The sequence below is a fragment of the Protomyctophum parallelum genome, assembly GCF_964188405.1.
Source record: "Protomyctophum parallelum genome assembly, chromosome: 8".
NCBI classification, from domain to species: domain Eukaryota; kingdom Metazoa; phylum Chordata; class Actinopteri; order Myctophiformes; family Myctophidae; genus Protomyctophum; species Protomyctophum parallelum.
This window is the reverse complement of record NC_139703.1, coordinates 46983390-47005566: the sequence shown is the minus strand read 5'-3', so window position 1 is coordinate 47005566 and position 22177 is coordinate 46983390. Positions and strand designations below refer to the sequence as shown.

Here is a 22177-nt window from a genome sequence, read left to right as displayed (position 1 = left end):
AACCCCCATTATCGCGGCCTCTTTGTAAAACAATAATTCTTAATTCTGGGTCCAGGGTTGCTTATACCTCCCTGTATAAAATAATTAAATTGCAAAAGAGTTACGGCCAAGAGAATTACTAATTTTACTTGATCCAATAAAGGGTTGAAATTAGGAGAAACTAGATAAAGTGCCCCTCGGGAGACAGGTCTCCACCAGGGCAGGTCAGGTTGTGGCCTCCTAGTGGCGCTATAATAGGCCAATGTGAAAAGGGTGCCATTTGTTCTTATGCCTTGAATGGCAATTGGATGATTTGAGGCATTTTGCTAAAATCCACCTGTTGGTGGCGCTATAACAGGCCAATGTGAAAAGGGTGGGATATATTCCTCAGCCTAATAGGAAAGTGCGTGAAAGATTTCACGTAAATTGCACGCTGCGTTCATGATTTAAGGCTTTTTGTTCAAAACGGGCCAACTTTAAAAGCCAATGTTGGCCAATTAGGATGGAATATGAAATATTGGACAGATCTGTCTTGAGCACATGACTATAGAGATACTGTGTAACGATTTGCGGGATTTTGGGACAAAATCTGGAGGAGTATTAGCAAAAAATGTGTTTTACAAAAGTCAGCCTTATTATAACAGGCCGTTCAGGAAAATTTGGGGCAAAGTTTGAAGCTACTGCAGTGCTGTTTAACCTGCTGAGAATGAGTCAGTATGAGACTGGTACTTGAATAAATTTCACAGACTCCTGCCATGTTTAAAGCTTGTTGCATATAAGCCCTAATCATTTAGTCGTACCATGTCTCACAGTCCTTGAGTAAATCCCGACATGAATGTTTGGAATCATTGTGTGAAGCCGTTGATTCTTGAGTCCTTGACTATACTGTATCGCTGAATGAGAAATGGGCATTTGATCGATTCATGATAGAGGTATCACATGGACACAGACAGTCTGGTAGAGTCTGTGAACCTGAACTCACAATTAGAGAAAGGCAGTGTAGAGGAGGATGTACTGCAGCGACGTAGAGTCTGTGGGGGCCACGGGGCCATGGCCCCCATGAAGAATCCTAGGGCCCCTTTCGGCCCCCATGAAGATTTTCGTGGACATTTTACATTTACATTACATATTTTCTGGGAATTCCGAACATTTTGGACCTCTCCGCCGGCAATCTGAGAATCCCATCGTCAAATATTCGGGAAAACAGCGCCTCCCCTGTTGTTCCTCAGGCAACAGTCTGTCTTGAGAGACACCGGCCGTCCAAGAGGTGTTAAAAAGTGCTAATCGGGTTTCTTTTGTAGTTGTTCTTGAGGCGTGACATAATAACACTGATCAAGAATTCACCAAAGAGACCTAACCACAGACTAGTGAGACTACACACTGACTTGAGAAAAGACCCATATCGTCCAAAATAGGCTGATCAGTCGCTGTCTGTGTATAGGCTAATTCATTGGTAAAAGTATGCTAAATAACTCATTTTTAGACCATTTGGGAAATAAATAAATAAATAAATCTGTATCTCTCTATATCTCCCTCTCTCTCTCTCCCTCTCTCTCTCTCTCTCTCTCTCTCTCTCTCTCTCTCTCTCTCTCTCTCATAATAATAATAATAATATAGTCCTGAAAGTCCTCACCTTGGCTTGGACATTGGCCTATAGAAGCTGCTTTAAAAGTACCAGCGAAAACAACTTATTTTTTTCCGCGGGGAGGCGGGGCTGCGGGGGGGGGGGGGGGGGGGGGCCCTTGAGGATTGATCAAACTCTTCGGCTCTGATGTACTGTATTATTATACTGTAGCTCAGGGGTGGGCAACTGGCGGGGCCCCCACCTTAACTTAATGCGGCCCACAGGTTAATATCAGAACACTGATATAGTATTGATTGCAGCTGTTACAATTCCAAACATGACCCGCTTTAAGTACTTAATGACTAGTATTAAAATATTATTGTCTTTTTGTGTCCAATGTTGTTATATTAACAGTTCATAAAGTCAACATAACTAACTAAATGTATTTGAAATTCAATAAAAAGGTTACTTTTCAGGATTCCAATAAAAAAATAGCAAAACATTATTCAGGATTTCAATTCAAATATATAAAAAATAGCCGATCTACAAGCTCAAAACGCGTCGCAGTGCGACGCGTTTTGAGCTTGTAGATCGGCTATTTTTTCCTACGACAGCAATGTGGCCCTCTGGAGTGAGTGTGGAAATGTAGTGGCCCTCTCCATCGTCAAAGTTGCCCATCCCTAGAGTAGCTCATGCCACAGCACTCCTGTTTCTAGAACAGTAAGATGGTAGGCTACTCCACACACAGATAGCTTGATAGAAGAGTTAACAATTTACAATTACAATTTAGGCATTTAGCAGACGCTCTTAAGAACAAAAGCATGGGAATACATCACAAAAGCATTTATCATAAAACATGCGTAAGCTAAGAAGGTAACAGTGGAATATCTATATTATGAGACTATACATATAAACTATATATATACTACTATGCTATACATCTGTACTATGGCGTGCTATGACTATATACAATGCAATTATAGTGCCGTCTACATAACATGCTATAAGTCTGTATCAGATGCTATCTAAGTCTAAGTCTGTATCAGATGCTATCTAAGTCTACAGAAATTTTGCATTTTGGATCAGCTGGAGAGGCTTAAGTGCACATGCTGGTAGGCCAGTAAGGAGGGAGTTACAATTGTCGAGTTTTGACAAGACTGTTGTCTGTTGTCTGTTGTAACGAAACGCAGGTCCAGTGAGACATACTTTTCCTGTATAAAAGAGACTGTTTGCTGTGTGAATAATGCATGTACGGTAGCAGTATTGTGCTTGTGTTGTGCTTGTGTCTACAATACAGTATGTTCTACAGCACTTGTTTAAACCTCTCCCTCATTCTGTACACATGGCACCGATTTATGCACATTTCCCTTGTATTCCCTAACTGTAGTTGTTATACTGCTTTTCTCTCTTCATTGATGATCTGGCTTCCAGATTAATCTATAGTCTTGCAAAGAAACAGAAATTCTAATATGCTGCATTGCAAGTTTAATTAGTGCACTAAAATATAAAAAGCCCCCGAGATGGTGCAGGGAAACTTTTAAGTCACCTTAAAGTAAAGTTTGAAAAGGAATCATTCTTGGGAGTTGCAGTAATGAGGAAGCAAGATGATGTTGCAGATTGTTTCTAACCCCAGCGAGCTGTATACGAGAAGCAGTTCTGTGAATACAGATGGCATTGAATAAATGCATTTCTTTATATAGTATTATAATACATACTGTATGTGCTTTGATTCTGCTTATACAGTGACTCAGGACACTGGTAGGCTACTGTTATCTCCTAGATAATAATTATCTAGGAGCAGCAATGCAACAACAATTATGCCACCATAGTGGCACCACAAGGGTCACTCATAATATAGTGGCCGAATTTGATTTATTGCATAGCATCTATATTCCACCTTGGGTTCACGGAATAAATCACAGTGCTAATGCAGTATCTTGCTGCTATGTTCTGCATTTCATCCATAAACATCCACATAATCTTTGACGTTAATTTGACAGAAAGCCATACATTTCACTAGCATGTTTGCATGAAAATTCTTATACCGCTGGACAGTGATGTCTGCAAATGAGAAATAAAATCAGTTTATTGTCTCCAGTTAATATTATGGCTTCAGTCTATCCTACATAGTGTTTCCTCTAAATCATGAACATGATTCAAGGACATGAAGACAGCTTGTATTGTATTGTAGGCCTATGTTCTATATATTGTATGTTTTAATCATCAAACACAAATCATTATGTTTAGCTGTATACTGTATGCACATGTAGCACCTTGGCTCTGTAAATAATACCAGAGGTGCAGTACTATACTTAAACACAAGCTCAAGTTGTGTGCAAATACGGGGCTTGTAAAACTACTTTTTGTAACCTAATAGCTTTGTCTATAGAGCTGAACTGGGAACAACATAGATTATCACTGTGACCACCTTTCGTCACAGCAGTAGAGGAGGCCATAACAATAGTAATTTAAGCAGCATTGCCCTCTCATTGGCCTATAAGCTTGCGTGATTGAGTTAATGCACCTTCATGTTGACCTCATCATCATCTTCTTTTGGCTGAAGGCAAATCCCTCATCGCACACTCTTTGAGCAATCCCAAGAGATCAGCAGGGATAGAAGGAGATGCATCGATCACATGCCTCTCCTCCCAGGGTTGAGGCACCGAACACCATCAGGTGAACAGATGAGAAGAAGAAGAATGGGGATAGTCCAGATAAAGAGTGAAAAAGCGAATGGGAGCTGGAAAAAGAGAGAGACAAGGCCCTATCTTAGACCCAGTGCAAAATAGCACAAAGAGTAGCCACAGATGTCATTGCTAGTTTACAACCACTGCTATTGTCATTTTCATGCCCAGCGCATGTTGTGTGTACTTAAGTTGTGCCCATATGTGCGCCCATGGGGATGTTGGTCTTAAAATGTGGTGTGTTCAAGCAAATGTTTGGTGGAATATTTAAAGTCCGAAAGCTATTATACCATAGACTAGCTCTGACCTTTAGTACGATGCTCTAGTAGATATAGTCAGGTTTGCAATGCACATCGCACACTGCAAAAAAATCCATCACTACTCAGTACTCACATGGTACTGTAGACTGTAGTAGTAATGTAGTAATACTGTAGTAGTACTCACATGGTACTAGACAATGGCTGGGTTTCCCAAATAAATGTTGTGTTGCACGTAGCTTGAACACACCCCTCTAGGCCGCACACAGAGGCCTAATTGGCTGCATGGCAGCCAATCAGACACTGTCCTTTTTTGGGAGACACTGTCAAACACAACAACATACTAGAAAAAGTGCCCTTCTGGGCACAGGTCTCCACCAGGATAGGAATGTATAGGACATTGCAGCTTGCCTTCATCTGGTGGTTGGATAAAAGGGCAACAAAAGTAAATTATCCACAGATCCGTGCAGTTAGAGGTAAAACACTTTTCGGCCAGTTATAGCGCCACCTTGAGGCTGAGTTGAAATTGTTCATGTGGCATTTCGTCCTCGGCCTAGTGGGAATGTGCGTGCACAATTTCACGAAAATCACGCGATGTGTTCATGATTTGCAGCATTTTGTTTGAAACTGAGCACTCCTGTGAACTTTGGAAGCCAATCTTAACCAATCAGGATGGAGTCTGAGAAATCTGAAAGACCGGTTTCGTTGAATGGCTCTAGAGAGACTGTGTACCAATTTGCGCGATGTTTGGACAAAATCTGTAGGTGTACTGTGCAAAAACTTGTTTTGCACAAAGCGGCCTCCTGGTGGCGCTATAACAGGCCGTTCTGGAAAGTTTGGGGCAGAGGTTCATCGTTGGCATCCAGGGAGTGTGTGTGCAAAATTTGGCATCGACCGGGTTAACGGTGGCCGAGATTAGCTGCTCACGGGGACACACACGGACACACGGACGGACACACGGACGGACGGAGTGCAAAACATACTCTCCCCCCATGCCTTCGGCCTGGTGGAGACAATAAATAGAAAACCTAGACTAGAGCACAGCCATACCTGTCCTCATTGTGCACGTAAGGCCTCCTGCATGAATACATTTAGAAGAAAACCTGTTTCCCTAAAGCCTCTTTAGTCCAGCAGTTCAAATATTATTAAATTACATTTCAGAGGCGAAGTGATGTCGGCCTATATGAAAACACTACTGTCCCATTGTGCAAGTGACCATAACATTCGATTGTGGGTTAATATATATATAGGCCTATACAACGAGGTTAAATAGAAGGCTATTGTGCAGTCAAAGTTACCAATACAAGCTAGTTAATTCAGCATTCTTTTATTGACCGGTCAGGCCTCAGGCCTACCATTGCGTGGCACTGGCACATCTATGCACGGAATATCTATTGTTCACACTGAAAGTGAGAAGAACAGCACACCCACTATGGGAGGCACCAACATCATAATCATTTTCGTTAATTTTCAAGCACTTGATTTATCTCCTATTAATAAGAATATGACAAATAAGAAATAAGAAAATATTTGAAAAGTAGCCGGGTCTTTGCATGGATGATGAGGGTGGTGAGGAATCTGTCTTAATTAACAATGTGCCAGGTGCAGGCTTTTAAAGGGAAAGGGAGATGGCATTCTGAATGGTCTAATAATGTTATGCCAAAAACATACCCATGACTAATTCAGAGATTAAATACAACCCCTTTGTGCCTTGCGACTTACTTTGCGGCCACATTATCCATGTCTAACATGCAAAATTGGAAATACATTCTACATTTGGAACCATTTGGCGTGGAGTATCATCCTTGGCCTACTGGCAGCGTGCACAAAAAGGTTAACACTTTGTCCAGCAGTTTCTGAGATTAGTTCTGGACACACACAAAGAGATAAAGTCCAGGAGGGAAGCACACATCTAACAAAAAAAGTCTACAGGTGCAGAACAAAAAATACATAGAATGATAAAGGAAGGCAGTCCGCACACTGTTCTGATGTTCCCAGAAGCAATTTTATTTCCTCAAATGAAATTGCTTCTGGGAACTTCAGAACAGTGTGCAATGATTATGTTAGAAGTAGCTACAATTGTAAAAGTACATTAGTGCAAAAGTACAATCTCAGCCCGCAGTCCACTCACTGTAGAAAATATATATTCAGGCCAGGGTTAGACAATCATTTTAGGAATTAGGTGCTCAATATCTCATTATTAACAAACTCATTAAACAAGAAATGTCACTCCCTCCTTCTAGTTTCGATTCCAGTAAGGTTCACAATGAGGGTGAAGATTAGTTCTATAGAGTTGAATAAAAAGAAGCAAAGGCTTGGAAATTAAAATACAAATATTAGAGAGGGAGCATAAACAACTAGGTCTCCACAAGGGCAGGTCAGGTTATTGTGGCCTCCTGGTGGCGCCATTATAGGCCAATGTGAAAAGGGTGCCATTTCTTCTTACGCCTTTGATGGCAATTGGATGATTTGAGGCATTTTGTTCCAAAAATGTGTTTTGCAAAAATCCACCTGTTGGTGGTGCTATAACAGGCCAATGTGAAAAGGGTGGGATTTATTCCTCAGCCTAGTAGGAAAGTGTGTGAAATCTTTCACGTAAATTTCACGCTGAGTTCATGTTATGAGGCTTTTTGTTCAAAACGGGTCAATCCTGCAAACTTTGGAAGCCAATGATAGCCAATTAGGATGGAATTTGAAATATTGGACAGATCCGTCTTGAACATGACTATAGAGATAGTGTGTAATGATTAAGGCCAAACGGAATCTGCAGGTTTTTTTCTGTTTTTCTGCCGTGACTCCGGAGGAAAATCTGCGGGATTCTGCGGAGTGTTTTAGACAGTTATCCAGGACTATAATCAATGTGTTTAGAGCAAAAACTTACTCTAAATATGCTAAATAAGCCTTAAAGTACCACAACAAAGTAATTAAGATCTATTAGTCAAATCTTCGACTTCATCCATATTTATTCAATAATAATTCACTCCTTCATGAACATTCTTTAGTACAATTCAAATAACAAACGTGAAATGAAAGTACAATGGGTACAACATGAACTTACAAGCCAGCCAGTCTGCCAGCCAGTCCGTTAGCCAGTCAGTCAGTCAGTCAGCCAGCCAGTCAGTCCATTAGCCAGCCAGCCAGCCAGCCAGTCCATTAGCCAGCCAGTCAGCCAGCCAGTCCGTTAGCCAGTCAGTCAGTCAGCCAGCCAGTCAGTCAGTCCATTAGCCAGACAGCCAGCCAGCCAATCCAACACAAACATCTTCCTCTCAGCAGTACATGGTCTTGGAGAGGCAGGCAGCCAGGGTTTCAGTCCTATAGATCAAACTTCTTCCTCTCAGCAGTACATGGTCTTGGAGAGGCAGGCAGCCAGGGTTTCAGTCCTATAGATCAAACTTCTTCCTCTCAGCAGTACATGGTCTTGGAGAGGCAGGCAGCCAGGGTTTCAGTCCTAGATCGTACTGCAAAACAAAGACAATCATCATATCATCATCATCATATCATACTATCATATCATACTATCATTCAGTCAATGTCTGTCTGTCTGTCAGAAACACTGCCGTATCTCGTCATTGCCTGCACCAATCACTCCCACTTCACACAGGCATTGACCATATGAATATGGAGGTCTTAACGAAGACCTTTTTTCGATTTGACACATTAATGATAATTAATTAATAATGAATTTATTAGTGAATTAACCTCGCACCCTCACACACCTCCGCCCCCTTAGCGACACCTGCATCACAGGCCACCGTTCTCACCGTTACCCCACTGGCATGCTTTCTCTAGCTACCGCCGCAACACAACAAAGAGTGCCCTATACAATTTGGCGTCGCGTGTGTGTGTGTTGCATCCTTTGGCCGTCTTCTCCTACTAAACCACACCATTTTCACACATCTCACCATGCACAACACCAACAGCTAGCCTGTCCACACCTCAACCACTACTTTGCATTCATATTCATGTCATATTTACAGTACAATACCCATTTATATGAAATAATAATCCAACCGCACCCAGGGCGCAGTACCCCCTGCGGCCACAAGGGGGGTACTGAACAACTCATCTCCCCGCAAATCACGTGTCACCAGTGTCACCAGTGAAATGCATGTTGGGACGGACACAGATTAATACTGGGACACAGTTTCCGGCGCAACATTCCCCTTGCATTCTCCAACACACTTCCCCTTTTTCACACCACCCCCAGGCAGGCATCAGACCTATGCATCAGACCCACACGAGGAAAACAACTCGGACCCATAGTACAGCTACTCTTGCGTCAGTCGACATAACTTCTTCTTTGGGGAAGCATCGCGGCCGGTTTGCGTGGCACAGGCACCTGAAAGCTCCGACAGTTGGACGGAGGCATGTTAACGTGAACACACACACACACACACACACTGTTTCGAGACCACACTGTCCGCCCCCTCCTCAACCACCTCCTTCGCCGTGCCATACACATGGGCTACATGCACGCTGAAAGCCTGGACACTGACAACGACAGGTTACAGCCCTGCTGCGCGCACCCAGCGTGGCTGCGTGACACACTGAACAGCACGATCACAACGGAATGCTTATCTGTCGGGGTCTCGGGGTGGCCAAATGGAGACGTTTGGGGAAGACAGATCCCGTGCCGTCGAAACAACACAATGACAAAATACATACAGACAGATGCAATGACAACGACACATTCCTAAATCACACAAAACATCAAATTCTTATCCTGATTATATAAAGATCAAACTACAACTTGCTTTGAAGCCCAAAAAGCCAACCTCCGCGTTCACCGTTTAATAGCTTATATCTCCATGGGCAGCAGACGGTGAGCGGTTAGGGACCGTCTACAAAGTGCAACACCGAACTTGAAAATATTCAATAACTTCCATTTATAGGCAGAATATCACCACCATATTTACATCACACATCAATGGTGTACTTATGATTGTACTACAGCATTTAATTAGCCTATACTTTTGTGCCCAACCCAACTTCCCAAGACCATCTGTAAACAATTCCCCCCCTATCAGTAATGTGATCTATTACATCGCACACTGAACATGATTTGCTGTTCATATATTCAGAACGGGTAAGGACTAGTGTGTTAAAACCTTAGCATCCCTCTTCTGAGGGTAACATTATTCGAAAATAGCAGATCTACAAGTTCCCAAACGATGCCTCATGCTGCGACTAAGTGGGTGTCTAAAAAATACTGAACATGAATGGGAGGGCACCAAAACAGAGTGGGCAGTTGGGCACTAGGGAACGGTGGGCAGACTGGGCACAAGGGATAGATGGGCACCAAAACAGAGTGGGCACCAGGGATAGGTGGGCACCAAAACAGAGTGGGCACTAGGGAAAGGTGGGCAGACTGGGCACCAGGGATAGGTGGGCACCAAAACAGAGTGGGCACTAGGGAAAGGTGGGCAGACTGGGCACCAGGGAAAGCTAGGCACCAAAACAGAGTGGGCAAGCTATCTATGAAATCTATTAAAAAGTTGAATCTGCAACACAATTTGATATGGTCCCTGGCTCCTGCTTCATCTCTCTCAGCTAAAGGTTTTCTCTCAATTCAATTCAATTCAAATCAAATTAGCTTTATTGCCTGGCATGAGAAAACATGAGTTTACATTGCCAAAGCAAAAGTGAAACGAGACAATCAAGATAAAACAATGTATGTACAAATAAATATTTAATATAAATAGGAATTTAATAAAGGTGTAAACAATATTATCTTTCTCTCACACACACACACACACACACACACACACACACACACACACACACACACACAGACGGAGTGCAAAACATACTCTCCCATGCCTTTGGCCATGTGGAGACAATAATGGAAAAGAACATAAGCTGATAAAGCTATGGGGAGTTCTGCAGCAGTTGGATGAGGCACTAACAGCAGCAGAGAGAGAATTCTATGAAATGAGAAATAAAGCTATAAACAGTTATAAATCATTTCTATTTTAATCGTGCATTTTTTTAAGTCATGAAGTCAAGGAATATATATATATATATATATATATTTTATTTTTTTTGCGGCTTACGCCTTTTATTGATTTTTTGAAGGGACAGACAGTAGGCTGACAGGAAACGGGAGAGAGATGGGGGGATGACATGCAGTAAAGGCCGTGTCGGGCTCGGGAGTCGAACCCGCGGCACACTGCGACTGGATTACCAGTCAGGTGCCCAGACCGTTACGCCACGGCCTGGGCAATATTTTAGTTTTTGTTCTGGAAAATAAAAAGTTCCAGAGAAATAAATAATTCTTCCTCTTTACCAACCCAAATGGTTACTAAATCAGAGAGAGATACAGAGGAAGAGGTAAACAAAAGAAAACACAACTAATACAAGGCTATATTCTCCCCAATTAGTCAGTAACCAAATATTAGTAGTCTAAAATAAAACAATTAGCTGATGATATATTAATAGGCTTGGTACAATTTACAATTTACAATTTAGGCATTTAGCAGACGCTCTTAATCCAGAGCGATTTACAATAAGCAAGAACAAAAAGCATGGGAATACATACATAAAAGCATTTATCATGAAACATGCGTAAGCTAAGAAAGTAACAGTGGAATATCCATATAATGAAACTATACATATAAACTATACATATATACTACTATGCTATACATATGTACTATGGCATGCTATGACTATATACAATGCAATTATAGTGCTGTCTACATAACATGCTATAAGTCTGTATCAAATGCTATCTACAGAAATGCTATCTAAGGGAGTAGGGTAAGTGCTATGGGCCATGATGGAGTCTGAAAAGTTGGGTTATCAGACTATGGCGGAAGATTGGGAGTGATGCTGCAGTTCTGACTGCAATGGGAAGTGCATTCCACAGTTTTGGAGCCAGAAGGGAGAAAAGTTTGGGACGTGTGGAGTGTTGTCCCGGCGTTTTTTGTGAGGGTACTTCCAGCTTCCCTGCGTTGGCTGATCTGAGTGCGCGGGAGGGTTTGTAGGGTTCAATCATACTTGCAAGATATGGGGGAGCCATACCTTTGGTTGCTTTGAATGCCAGCATCAGAGTTTTGTATTCTGTGCGGGCAGCGACCGGGAGCCAGTGGAGGGAGTGGAGCAGGGGGGAGACATGTGAGAATTTTGGCTGGTTGAAGACCAAGCGAGCTGCAGCATTTTGGATCAGCTGGAGAGGCTTAAGTGCACATGCTGGTAGGCCAGTAAGGAGGGAGTTACAATTGTCGAGTTTTGACAAGACTGTCACTGTTGTCTGGATTAGGAGCTGGGCTGATTCCTGGGTGAGGAACGGTCTAATTCGTCGTATGTTATAGAGTGTGAACCTACAGGATCGAGTGACAGCTGTGATGTGAGCTTTGAACGAGAGCTGACTGTCCAGGACAACACCAAGATTCCTGGCTGTTGGGACAGACGTTACCAGGGCGTTGTCTACGGAAATTGTTAGCTCCCGCATAGGGCAGGACTTAGCTGGGAAGAAGAGAAGCTCAGTCTTGTCTGGGTTCAGCTTGAGGTGGTTGGAGGACATCCACTGTGAGATGTCAGCCAGGCATGCAGTGATGCGCTCTTCCACCTGAGTGGCAGAGGGGGGGAAGGATAGAAACAGTTGTGTGTCATCGGCGTAGCAGTGATAGGATATATTGTGAGCAGAGATAATAGTGCCAAGGGATTTAGTGTACAGTGAGAAAAGGAGGGGACCAAGTACAGATCCCTGTGGGACCCCAGTTTGGAGGGTTCGGGGGGATGATAACAGTCAGACCTTTCCAGGAAACCTGGTAGGTCCGGTCGGTGAGGTAGGAGGAGAACCACTTTAGTGCCGTTCCACCGATGCCTAGATCCGCTAGGGTGTCTAGGAGCAGCTGGTGGTTCACTGTGTCAAATGCTGCCGATACCTGCAGACTATAGGATTTAGCGAGCATACTGACCAAATTACAAAATTAATCATTATCACGGAGACCACCTATTCATGTTAGATGGTTTCATAATTTGTCCTATTTAAAACGGATCAGATATGTATATATTATTTTGGGTTACTTTGCAGTTAATTTATTTTTTATTTTTTCCTTTTAACCGAATGGGTTCCCAGATTGCCTGATCAGTATGGTACACAATGCAATATTGAAGCAATGATATGGTGTGTCCTGTAAGTCCATGTGGGCACAAAAATAAATAATCTATCTATGGGTGTTTGTTGTTCAGGGCATGGCTGCTGACATGAGCTGCCTGGAGCACTGAACCACAACTCAGCAATTAATGGTGATATAATAGTCTCCGCAGGGTATGGAATGTAGTGAGCATACTGACTGAAATACATCAGTTCTGCTGAATACCTGAAGAAGAGGAGAGATCCGAGCACTCGGAAAAATAACGTCAAATCAATGTACTTTAATCATGTTTACAAAAAGTAGGCTATTGAAAGCCAACGTGTTTCGACCACTGGGTTTCATCAAAGTATGATATCTGAGGAAGACCAGCTAGTTGCTGTTGATCCTAAGAAGCACCAATCTAACTTTTTAACTCAACTTTTCTCTCCATTGATCACCTGGTTGTTCTCTCTCTCTCTCTCGCTCTACTGAATATCTATTCACATTCTTATGATTTTTTTAAAGGGAACTTAAATAGAGGAAACATTCCTATACGTACAAATGTCCTTGACCTTGTGAGATGGTGGTTTGAGATTTCTTCAGCAGTACAACTCTTGTGCACTGCAAAGCTTGCAAATAGTGATATCCATTGATTCACCATGTGCATCTTTAAACCCAAACTATTGCGAAATAGGTGACTGAGCTATAAGAAGATAACATGCCCTGCCCTTAAACATTTAATGAAATTAATATTTTTCGTGTGTTCATAAATTATGTGACATCGTACCCGGACGTCAGAGCCATTGAAAGAAGAGTTCTGCCAATGAGGGGGCAGAAAACAGCCCGGTCACATGGTTCATGTATAACTCTGTAAACTTCCGGTTCAGTCCTTTGTCACACTTCGCCAATAGCTAAAAGTTTATGTAGGACAGCCGCCATTGGACTGGCCCCATTAAGTGAACGGAGTTGTCGTAACGCTTTCATCTAGCCTCTGCCGGACGTTATGCGGGAAAACCTACTGAGTGGCAAAGAAATCTACTTCCTGGCCTTGACAGCCCATACTGTACATCCAAACAGAAAAGTAAAGTTGGATGGATATTTACTAATTACTCCATCCTGTTATAGAGACGGAGTGCAAGGCTGCACTGCTATTAGCCACACAAGTGCTTTAATTTGTCTGTACAAATTGTTGGCTAGCTCTCCCGTTTGATTGGAAATGCTTCACTTGTTGCCACGGTCTCCTTGCTGGCTCTGCTGCAGAATTAGTCATTTGTACTTCTGCTTCCCATCACCAGTGTTGGGGAAGTTACTTTTAAAAAGTAAGGAATTATAGTTATCGTTACTTATCTAAAAAAGTAATTTGTTACTTTACTTTACCTGTAAATTATGAAAGTAACTACTTTACTTTACTTTACTTTACTTTACTTTTCGCACAGTAGGCTAAGAGAAAACACAACTCCCTCCTAACATTATGAAATGTAGTGGAACAATAAAACATGTTCAGGAATTTTGACAGGCATCTTTATTGTATAGCCTCAACTTGCCTTCAAAACAATTAACAAATGGTGCTGTCAGTGCAATATGAAGAAAATAAATAAAATCAAATAAAATGAGTACACTCTTCTTACACCGTAAAGTTATAAATAAAAATAAATAAGCACATTGAGATGCTTTTCACATTTTCAGTAAGGCTGCTGATTTGCAAATAATGCACAAGAGGTATTTAACAAAAAAAAAGGAGGTTTGCGTTGCTTTTTTTGGCTGAGGACAATGTTTTATGTCCGCCACACAATTTACATTTCACCTCAATGTTTTTGTCGTCCTTGGGTCGCAAGTACTCAAAATAGTGTTTAAATTTCCAACTCCCAAAGCAACCGATCTCGCTGTCATGATCCGCATTTGCCATTTCAGCGTGTGGTACTGTATTATGATTTTCGTTCTACCGGCGATTTCTGTCTGTGTATAGTATCTATGTATGTGTTACAAGGGTTCGTGTGTCTGTGAATAAATCTGTTACTGTTTACAAAACTCAGTAAGCCCGCCCACCCTGTAGACTGTCTCTGATTGGCTTACCCTGAAATCTGTCCCTACGTTAGCCAATCAATGACCTCTTCTGCGACGTGCTTTTATCATGTTAGGGTGTAAGCCATGTGGGCTGACTCAGGCTAGTATGAGAGGCAGCACAAACGAAACTGTCAACACAGAGAGCGCTCTCTCTCTCTGCACTGCACTGACTGCAGTCAGCAGCACAGAGACGCATGATGTATGATAGACTCACGGAACTGCGAGACTTTTCACTGATCACATAAGTTGACATAACGCCATAACGCGGGTAACGCTCGCACAATAACTATAAGGCCGTTATGGAATGGGGAAATGTAAAGCGTTAGGTTACAAGTTACTGCAAATAGTAATTACGTTATGTAACGTAACGCATGTAAGGGCGTTAGTCACAACACTGCCCATCACCCCCGTGGATTGTCACTCTCTGTCCATGCTAGTGCTAACATAAAAACGTAACTGCCCATCCGGTTTGTTTAGGGCCGCTAGCCCCCTCCTTTTCCCAGATTTGTGTGTCTGTGTGTACCCCATAGCGATGATTTGATCGGCTGAGGGCTTAAAATGTGAAGATAAAAAGTGTATCATGACGATGCGAGAGAGGCAAACTCAGAGCAATCCTCATATTGTCACTGATAACTTCATCCCATTGGCTACTGCAAATGGCAATCAATTTGTAATACATCCAGCCCTGTTTTCAGACTAGCATCCCAGTCACACAATGTAATTTATGTCATGTGTTCTTGCTTGACTGCAGCACTACAGTAGGCCTACTGTACATGCTTACAGTACATACTGTATTTCCCCTCCAGACATTCTGCTGTACCTTTGATTTGTTCTAAAGATGAGACCCTGCAGTAGTTCCTCACACACCCCTCTTCTAGCTGCTCCATTGTTAATAGTATGGTTTCATGAAAGGTCACATCGGTCAATATGGGAACCCATCGGCAAAAAAAGGAAAAGCAGCACAGAATCTGTTCTTGAGAGATTACATCATCACATCAGATTAGTGAAACAATCTGTCAGCCTGATGCTGCGCGTGTTTTAAATTGTAATTTGTGTTGTTTAATAGCTCCTCTGCTTTGGAAAAGCTTTCTCAGCATTTACTTTCTCAGCATTTACTTCTCAGCATTTACCCAGACCAGTCATCATTTAGGCTAATACTTTTGTTCATGAGCCAAAGTTCAGAGTAGAAATCTTTAGCCCAATAGAAAGTCAGAATGTAAAATCGATTAAAAGGTTCTCACTTTTGTCATATTCTCTCTCTCTCTCTCTCTCTCTCTCTCTCTCTCTCTCTCTGCACCTCTCTCTCTGTTGTCCAGGTCAGGAGTGGCCATGCCATTTGGCTGTTTAACAATTGGGGAAAAGAAGGATTACAACAGTCCTTCAGAGGTGACAGATAAATATGACTTGGGACAGATTATTAAATCGTGAGTATTCCATCAACTAGAAGAGCTGGGCGATATGTATTGATCTAATTAATATCACCATAGAAATGATAAAAAATGTATACATTTTATTATATCATCACTATATTAAATGTTGTCTTTTCGTGTCTTTTGTGGCATTAAATACTGCATTATATTAAAACAATACGGAACTTAAGTCTGTTGAAGCTGAGTGAAATGAAGAATGCATGCCTTTTTGGTCACAATATCCACATTGATATTGATATGCACCAAATCGTCATCAATGCGTTCAATTCCATCACGTCATTTTCTTCTGCCCTTTTGTTTCAGGGAGGAGTTCTGTGAGATATTCAGAGCCAAGGACAAAATCACAATGAAAATGTTTACTTGTAAAAAGTTCCTGAAAAAGGATGGAAGGAAAGTCCGAAAGGCTGCAAAGAATGAAATCTTCATCTTGAAGATGTAAGATGACTTGTGCTTTAATGCACTCTGGACTCTCTACATCATCAGTGCATTGTCAGTGTAAAGGTCCTTTCAGATAGGCAGCGATCAATGTGCCTAGTAATTCATGGGGATATATGGGGACATGGGGACTCAGCCTGGAATGTACTTGTTAACAAATGCCCCAACATCTCCTTTAACTGTGCATTTGTCATTATTGCAGCAAGGACTTAATTCACCATGAAAACTGGTGCACAGCTTATCATCGTCATGGTCAACTGTTTGTGCTGCCACCCACCCTCCCGCCGAGAGTGCTATTTCCACATGCAGATCGTCTACTTTCGGCGTTTGCGAGGACGCACACACACAGCCACTCCTTATTATGCGGCAGAGCCACAGAGGACTTTGTTATCATGAGGGTCGGCTTGGCACTTTTTGGCACATTTTGTTGCCCCCCCTCGGCGTGTTGCCCTACACGCAGTGCGTATTGCGCGTATACGTAGCGACGACACTGCTCCATATGCTCAGTCATTTAAACATGCCTGATTTCTGGGCCTTGAAGTGAAAACTGAATTGATTAAATTGTATTTCACCCCCCCCCCCCCCCTTCCCCCACACGCACACACCCACACACACTTTAGCTTTCTTGATTACGTAGTGTGTTATTTATGGTGATCAAAGCTACTCTAACTGAATAAGTGCTAACCTTTGTTCTCTCTCTCTCTCTCTCTCTCTCTCTCTGTGGCCTGTATCATCTCCTCAGGGTCAAACACCCCAATATTCTCCAGCTGGTGGATGTGTACGAGACCAGAAAAGAATACTTCCTCTTCCTTGAACTGTGAGTATAGCGACCATCTGATTATAGGCAGCGATGGTAGTCAGAGTGTCATTGCGGCAGGCAAGGCCTACAACTGTATGTGTTGATAATGCACTCATGGGGAATGAGCTGTTGTAGCCCGAGGCCCTGCAGATATGAGAAAAGCTCTGAACTTCACTCATTTGGTATTCAGATTGCTTGTTACTGTAGCTGCCCCACATTCTCATCAGCATGTGTTCTTGGGGAATTTGATGTACAGTATTTCCATGGATATATTAAATGTACTCGTTTTTCCTCCAAGGAGGGCATTTTATTTGTGGGTTTTGGGGATTCTACTCATGAGGAACATGATTATATATAATGCCACAGGAAATGTTCATGAGGATATGATACAATCCTTTCCCTTCAACAGGTGTTGTGGAAATTGTAATCTTGTCAGAGTTGTTTTGCATCTTCTACAGTAGCACATTGGATCAAAGGCTTGCTTTCTCACTTCTTTCATTTCTGGAGTGCCGTGATTTTCTTTACACCATTGCACATAAAAACGACTTCAGGGAGTCTAATGAAGTACTGTCACCTCATAGACACATGAAAAACTGTAAAAATTAAAAAATTGTGGCACTTGAAAGGTATGAGTTGAGGTTGACTGAATCCATTATAAACATAAGATACTGTAAGATAAGATAAGCATTTATTATCAGGGGGAAATTCAGGTGTCATAAATACAGTGTATGATACAGTGACTGAGTCAGTCACCCTTCTATAGCGCAACAGGCAGAGAGGTGTTTGACTGGATCCTTGACCAGGGATACTACTCAGAGAGGGACACCAGCAATGTGGTCCGCCAGGTGTTGGAGGCTGTAGCCTACCTGCACTCCCTGCAGATTGTCCACAGGAACCTCAAGGTGGGTTGCCTGGCTATCTATTGATTGATGACCACTTACAGTATAGTGTAATAATAATCACTCTATAATGCTGCATTGTAACACAGTGTTTACAGTGCTTTATAGAATAATTATTTATAATCTATTACAACAATTACAATTATAATACACTATGAACATGACCAAAAGTATAATGCAAGTGAATGTTCAGAACTGTAATTATAGGGTAGGTACCCTCACAAAAAACATGCAGTAATCCTGGTCTCTAAACTGCCTCCCCCTGGCCAGCCGGGGCGTCTGATGGAGGGGAAAGGAACTGGTTGGAATAACGTGTTCCTCCACGCGCTACGTCCGACCAGGGAAACTCCCCCCTGTCAGGTGTAAAGGAGCAACTTGGACACTCAGGCATGAAGGAAGCATGAGTTCAAGTCCGTTGCTCTCCCCAGGTTGGCGGAGGGTGTGTAGAGCCCAGGATCACATTAGATAATTGACACAGGGGTGAAAAAATGGGTTACAAAATCGTGGGATAAAAAATATTAAAATAAATAAATAAATAAAAAGAACTGTAATTATACAGTGTTACTGTATATGTCTGTCTTTTTCCTCAGTTGGAGAACTTGGTATACTACAATCGTCTGAAGCACTCTAAAATAGTCATCAGTGATTTCCACCTGGCCAAGCTGGAGAACGGACTGATCAAAGACCCCTGTGGGACTCCAGAGTACCTGGGTGAGAAACACACAGAGACTTTGTACAATAATGCTCATATCACCCACTTGAATTACCCGCTGAATTCTCACCGGCAGAAGCAGCCATTTCTGCCTGCTGCATTTTCCACTAAATGGAAGGAGTGACACCTTGGTAAATAAATGAGTTGTCTTTTCAGCATACGCCTCGTCCACGCCTCAGACCACAGCGCAGCCGCTTTGTCTTCCCATACAGCAGCATCAGCAAAATGGAGCTTTTCTCAAGTGTGACACTCTGCTTTTTATACTGGCTCTGCCTGCTGCCGCAGTTAGCACGATGTCATTTTAGTACAGGAAAAATAACTAATGCAGCAACATTCTGTGACTTTAAACATCTTATTGTTCTCCCACAGCTCCTGAGGTTGTTGGCAGACAGAGATATGGCAGGCCTGTGGACTGCTGGGCTATGGGGGTGATCATGTACATACTGTGAGTTTTCCTTTTATTTATTGTTTCCTTTTCTTTATAGATAATATTGTAGATACACTGTTTTGGCCTCCTCTTAATGACTGAGAGATTTCCATGTCAAAAATATACAGAGTGCAATGATGTTTATCGCATACAAGAGAACCTAGTACCTACCATTATAATATTTATATTGTTGTCACAGAAAACATTCGTAGGGACATATTTACTCAAAGCTAGTTTGATATTAGGCCACTGTGGTGTGTGTGTGTGTGTGTGTGTGTGTGTGTGTGTGTGTGTGTGTGTGTGTGTGTGTGTGCGTGTGCATGTGCATGTGCGCTTAAATCACCCACTCCATAGTGACATTCATAGTTTATTTAATACAGATTGTTGAGATAGAGAAATTAGACAACCAATTAGTTATGTTTATGAATTATTATTTTTTGTCCTACATGCACTGAACTTCTGATGCTGATTTGACTTACCTCAGACTCTCAGGCAATCCTCCATTCTATGATGAAATTGATGACGATGATTACGAAAACCATGACAAGAACCTCTTCAGAAAGATCCTAGCAGGAGATTATGAGTTCGACTCTCCATACTGGGATGACATCTCAGATTCAGGTAAGTAAGTATTAGTGTCTGGCTTTTCTGACATTATTAATAAATAATAATACAGTAGAGCCCAACAGCCGTATGAGCTGTTTTTTTTGTTGTTTTTTTTTGCTTCAGCACCTAGCACCTTCCTATTTGGATGTGTGTGTTTTCTTCCTCTTCAGATGTTCAGAAAACATCTCATATTTACTGTGTATTTCATCCAACAGGAGAATAAACATTACATTTCTTGGTTCCTCTGTGTTTTTCCTTCTGCCAGCCAAGACACTGGTTGCTCGTCTGATGGAGGTTGACCAGGACCAGAGACTGACAGCTCAGGAGGCCATTAATCATGAATGGTAGGAAGGAACTGTTCTTGCTGTACATCATGAAATGACATTGCTGTCTGTGGTAACGTGATTAAAATGGCAAATTGTTTTATTATTCATTGGGGTCTTAATTGTATGATGAAACTCTTCCTGAACAAACTTGGCAAGTTTTCAAAACGAGTCATGCATTTGGTGATTGTGTGCTTTCACTAAAGATTCTTATTTTACTAGTGTCTAGAAATTACATTTCTATACTATAATGCAAATGACCACCGCATTTTGTACTTCAGGATCTCTGGGGGAGCAGCTTCGGATAAAAACATTAAGGAGAATGTCTGTGCACAGATCGAAAAGAACTTTGCCAAAGCTAAATGGAAGGTAAGTATCCCTCTTGCCTGCTTCAGAAGGCTACCTCTCACAAAGGTCAAAGTTAGTTCTTCACACTTGCTCTGACGCGTTTTATGCTGTCCTCCTGCAGAAAGCGGTTCGGGTCACCACCATCATGAAAAGGCTGAGAGCGCCCGAGCAGGGTGACTCCAGCGCAGCCAGCCCTGCAGCTGGAGCCACAGCAGACCCCGCAGCACCCCAGACTGACCTCTCTGTAGCACCCACCGCTGCGGTCACAGAGCCTCTTGCTGCAGTGGAGGAGAGCGGCACAGCAGCCTCAGCCACCAATCCAGAGCAGGCCAGCCCAGCCCCACAGGAGGTTGAGGCCACATTGCGTTGCAATGGAGAGACATTGGCTCCTCTCCAGCTCAATGCTGAGGCTGGGGGTGAGCAGGGTTAGAGCCACCAGGCACACTGCCCTCTGTGGGGCTGCGTCAACTCCTGCACACTCAATGTACAGTACATTAGCTGCTAGCATGGGGATACTGGCACTGCTTTCTTTCAAACTTGCAGCATTAGTACCATATCATGGAGGCTGTGTGCTATCTTTCCTGAGTGTTGTATTGCATTTGCTTAATTTATACCGTATGTATCCCAACTTTTTACAATGACCCTTTTAAAGGACCACTTCACTTTTCAACGTATCTTCATATAATTGGTCCTCACTAATGTTCATGATAAAATGCCACCATTCTTTTCTACTCAGTCTCTGTGTCTCATAGGAGGGCTGTGGGAAGTTCAGAAACCTGAAAACCAGTGACATCATGGATGGGGAATCCAAGCTAATAGAAACTGCGGGCTTTCTATTCGTTTCTATTGCAATGCGATAATGGAAGCCATCCAATAATAAAAATCTAAATATATGTTTAAAAAAACTGCCTAACGATGATGTCCTCACTAATGTTCACTTATCATGAACATTAGTGAGGACCAATTATATAAGTGGTGAAGTGGTCCTTTAAGTGGTGGTTAATGTCCAACTACTGTACCATGTCTACCACAGATATTTCCAAACATTTGTGATTGGGCAAAAGTGACCTTTTCTCTCCGAGCTCGTAGCTTACACCTAATGGTTTCTTTCGGTGTCTTACCTTTTAGTGATAATAGAAAACAGAAAAACAAAACCGTGCTTGGATTGCTTTTTAATGAGCCAAATTCTGTATCTTTCTCTGCAGTAGTCTTGCTATTACAGTAATTCTTTTCTGTTATAGTGGCTGTTGACAGGGTACCAAGCACTGTTATTTTGGTCCTGAAATTGAGTTAAGCACAGTGATACCCAGTATAGTGGGACTGCTGTAGTTTCCCATGTGGAGAAGATTGAGTATTCCTATTCCTCTCATTTGGGAACATTGTTCTTTCCTATCTGTTGCTATATATACACCATATAAAACGTTTTATGTGTCGCTATAATTTGAGACAGGCAGCTTCACACATGCAAACTCTGTTACTTTGCCCACTTTCTGCTCAGGAAAGAACCTCAAAACGGTAATTGTAAAGATTTTGTACATAAAGACCTTTGTAGAAGTAGCCAAAACAGCA

At 42.2% G+C, this 22177-nt stretch overlaps 1 protein-coding gene across 1 annotated transcript in view; it reads left to right on the top strand.

Moving 5' to 3' along the window:
• LOC310862713 (caM kinase-like vesicle-associated protein) overlaps positions 1–21750 on the top strand; it is a 49663-nt gene extending 27913 nt beyond the window's left edge. Inside the window, exons 2-11 of the mRNA XM_083770769.1 lie at positions 15946–16053; positions 16363–16494; positions 17237–17311; positions 18057–18195; positions 18783–18903; positions 19274–19349; positions 19816–19952; positions 20203–20281; positions 20542–20629; positions 20730–21750. Of these exons, the coding sequence (XP_083626895.1) occupies positions 15959–16053; positions 16363–16494; positions 17237–17311; positions 18057–18195; positions 18783–18903; positions 19274–19349; positions 19816–19952; positions 20203–20281; positions 20542–20629; positions 20730–21038 (1251 nt within the window). The 5' untranslated portion in view covers positions 15946–15958 and the 3' untranslated portion in view covers positions 21039–21750. The remainder of the gene's footprint in view (positions 1–15945; positions 16054–16362; positions 16495–17236; positions 17312–18056; positions 18196–18782; positions 18904–19273; positions 19350–19815; positions 19953–20202; positions 20282–20541; positions 20630–20729) is intronic.
• The last annotated feature ends 427 nt before the right edge of the window (positions 21751–22177 follow it).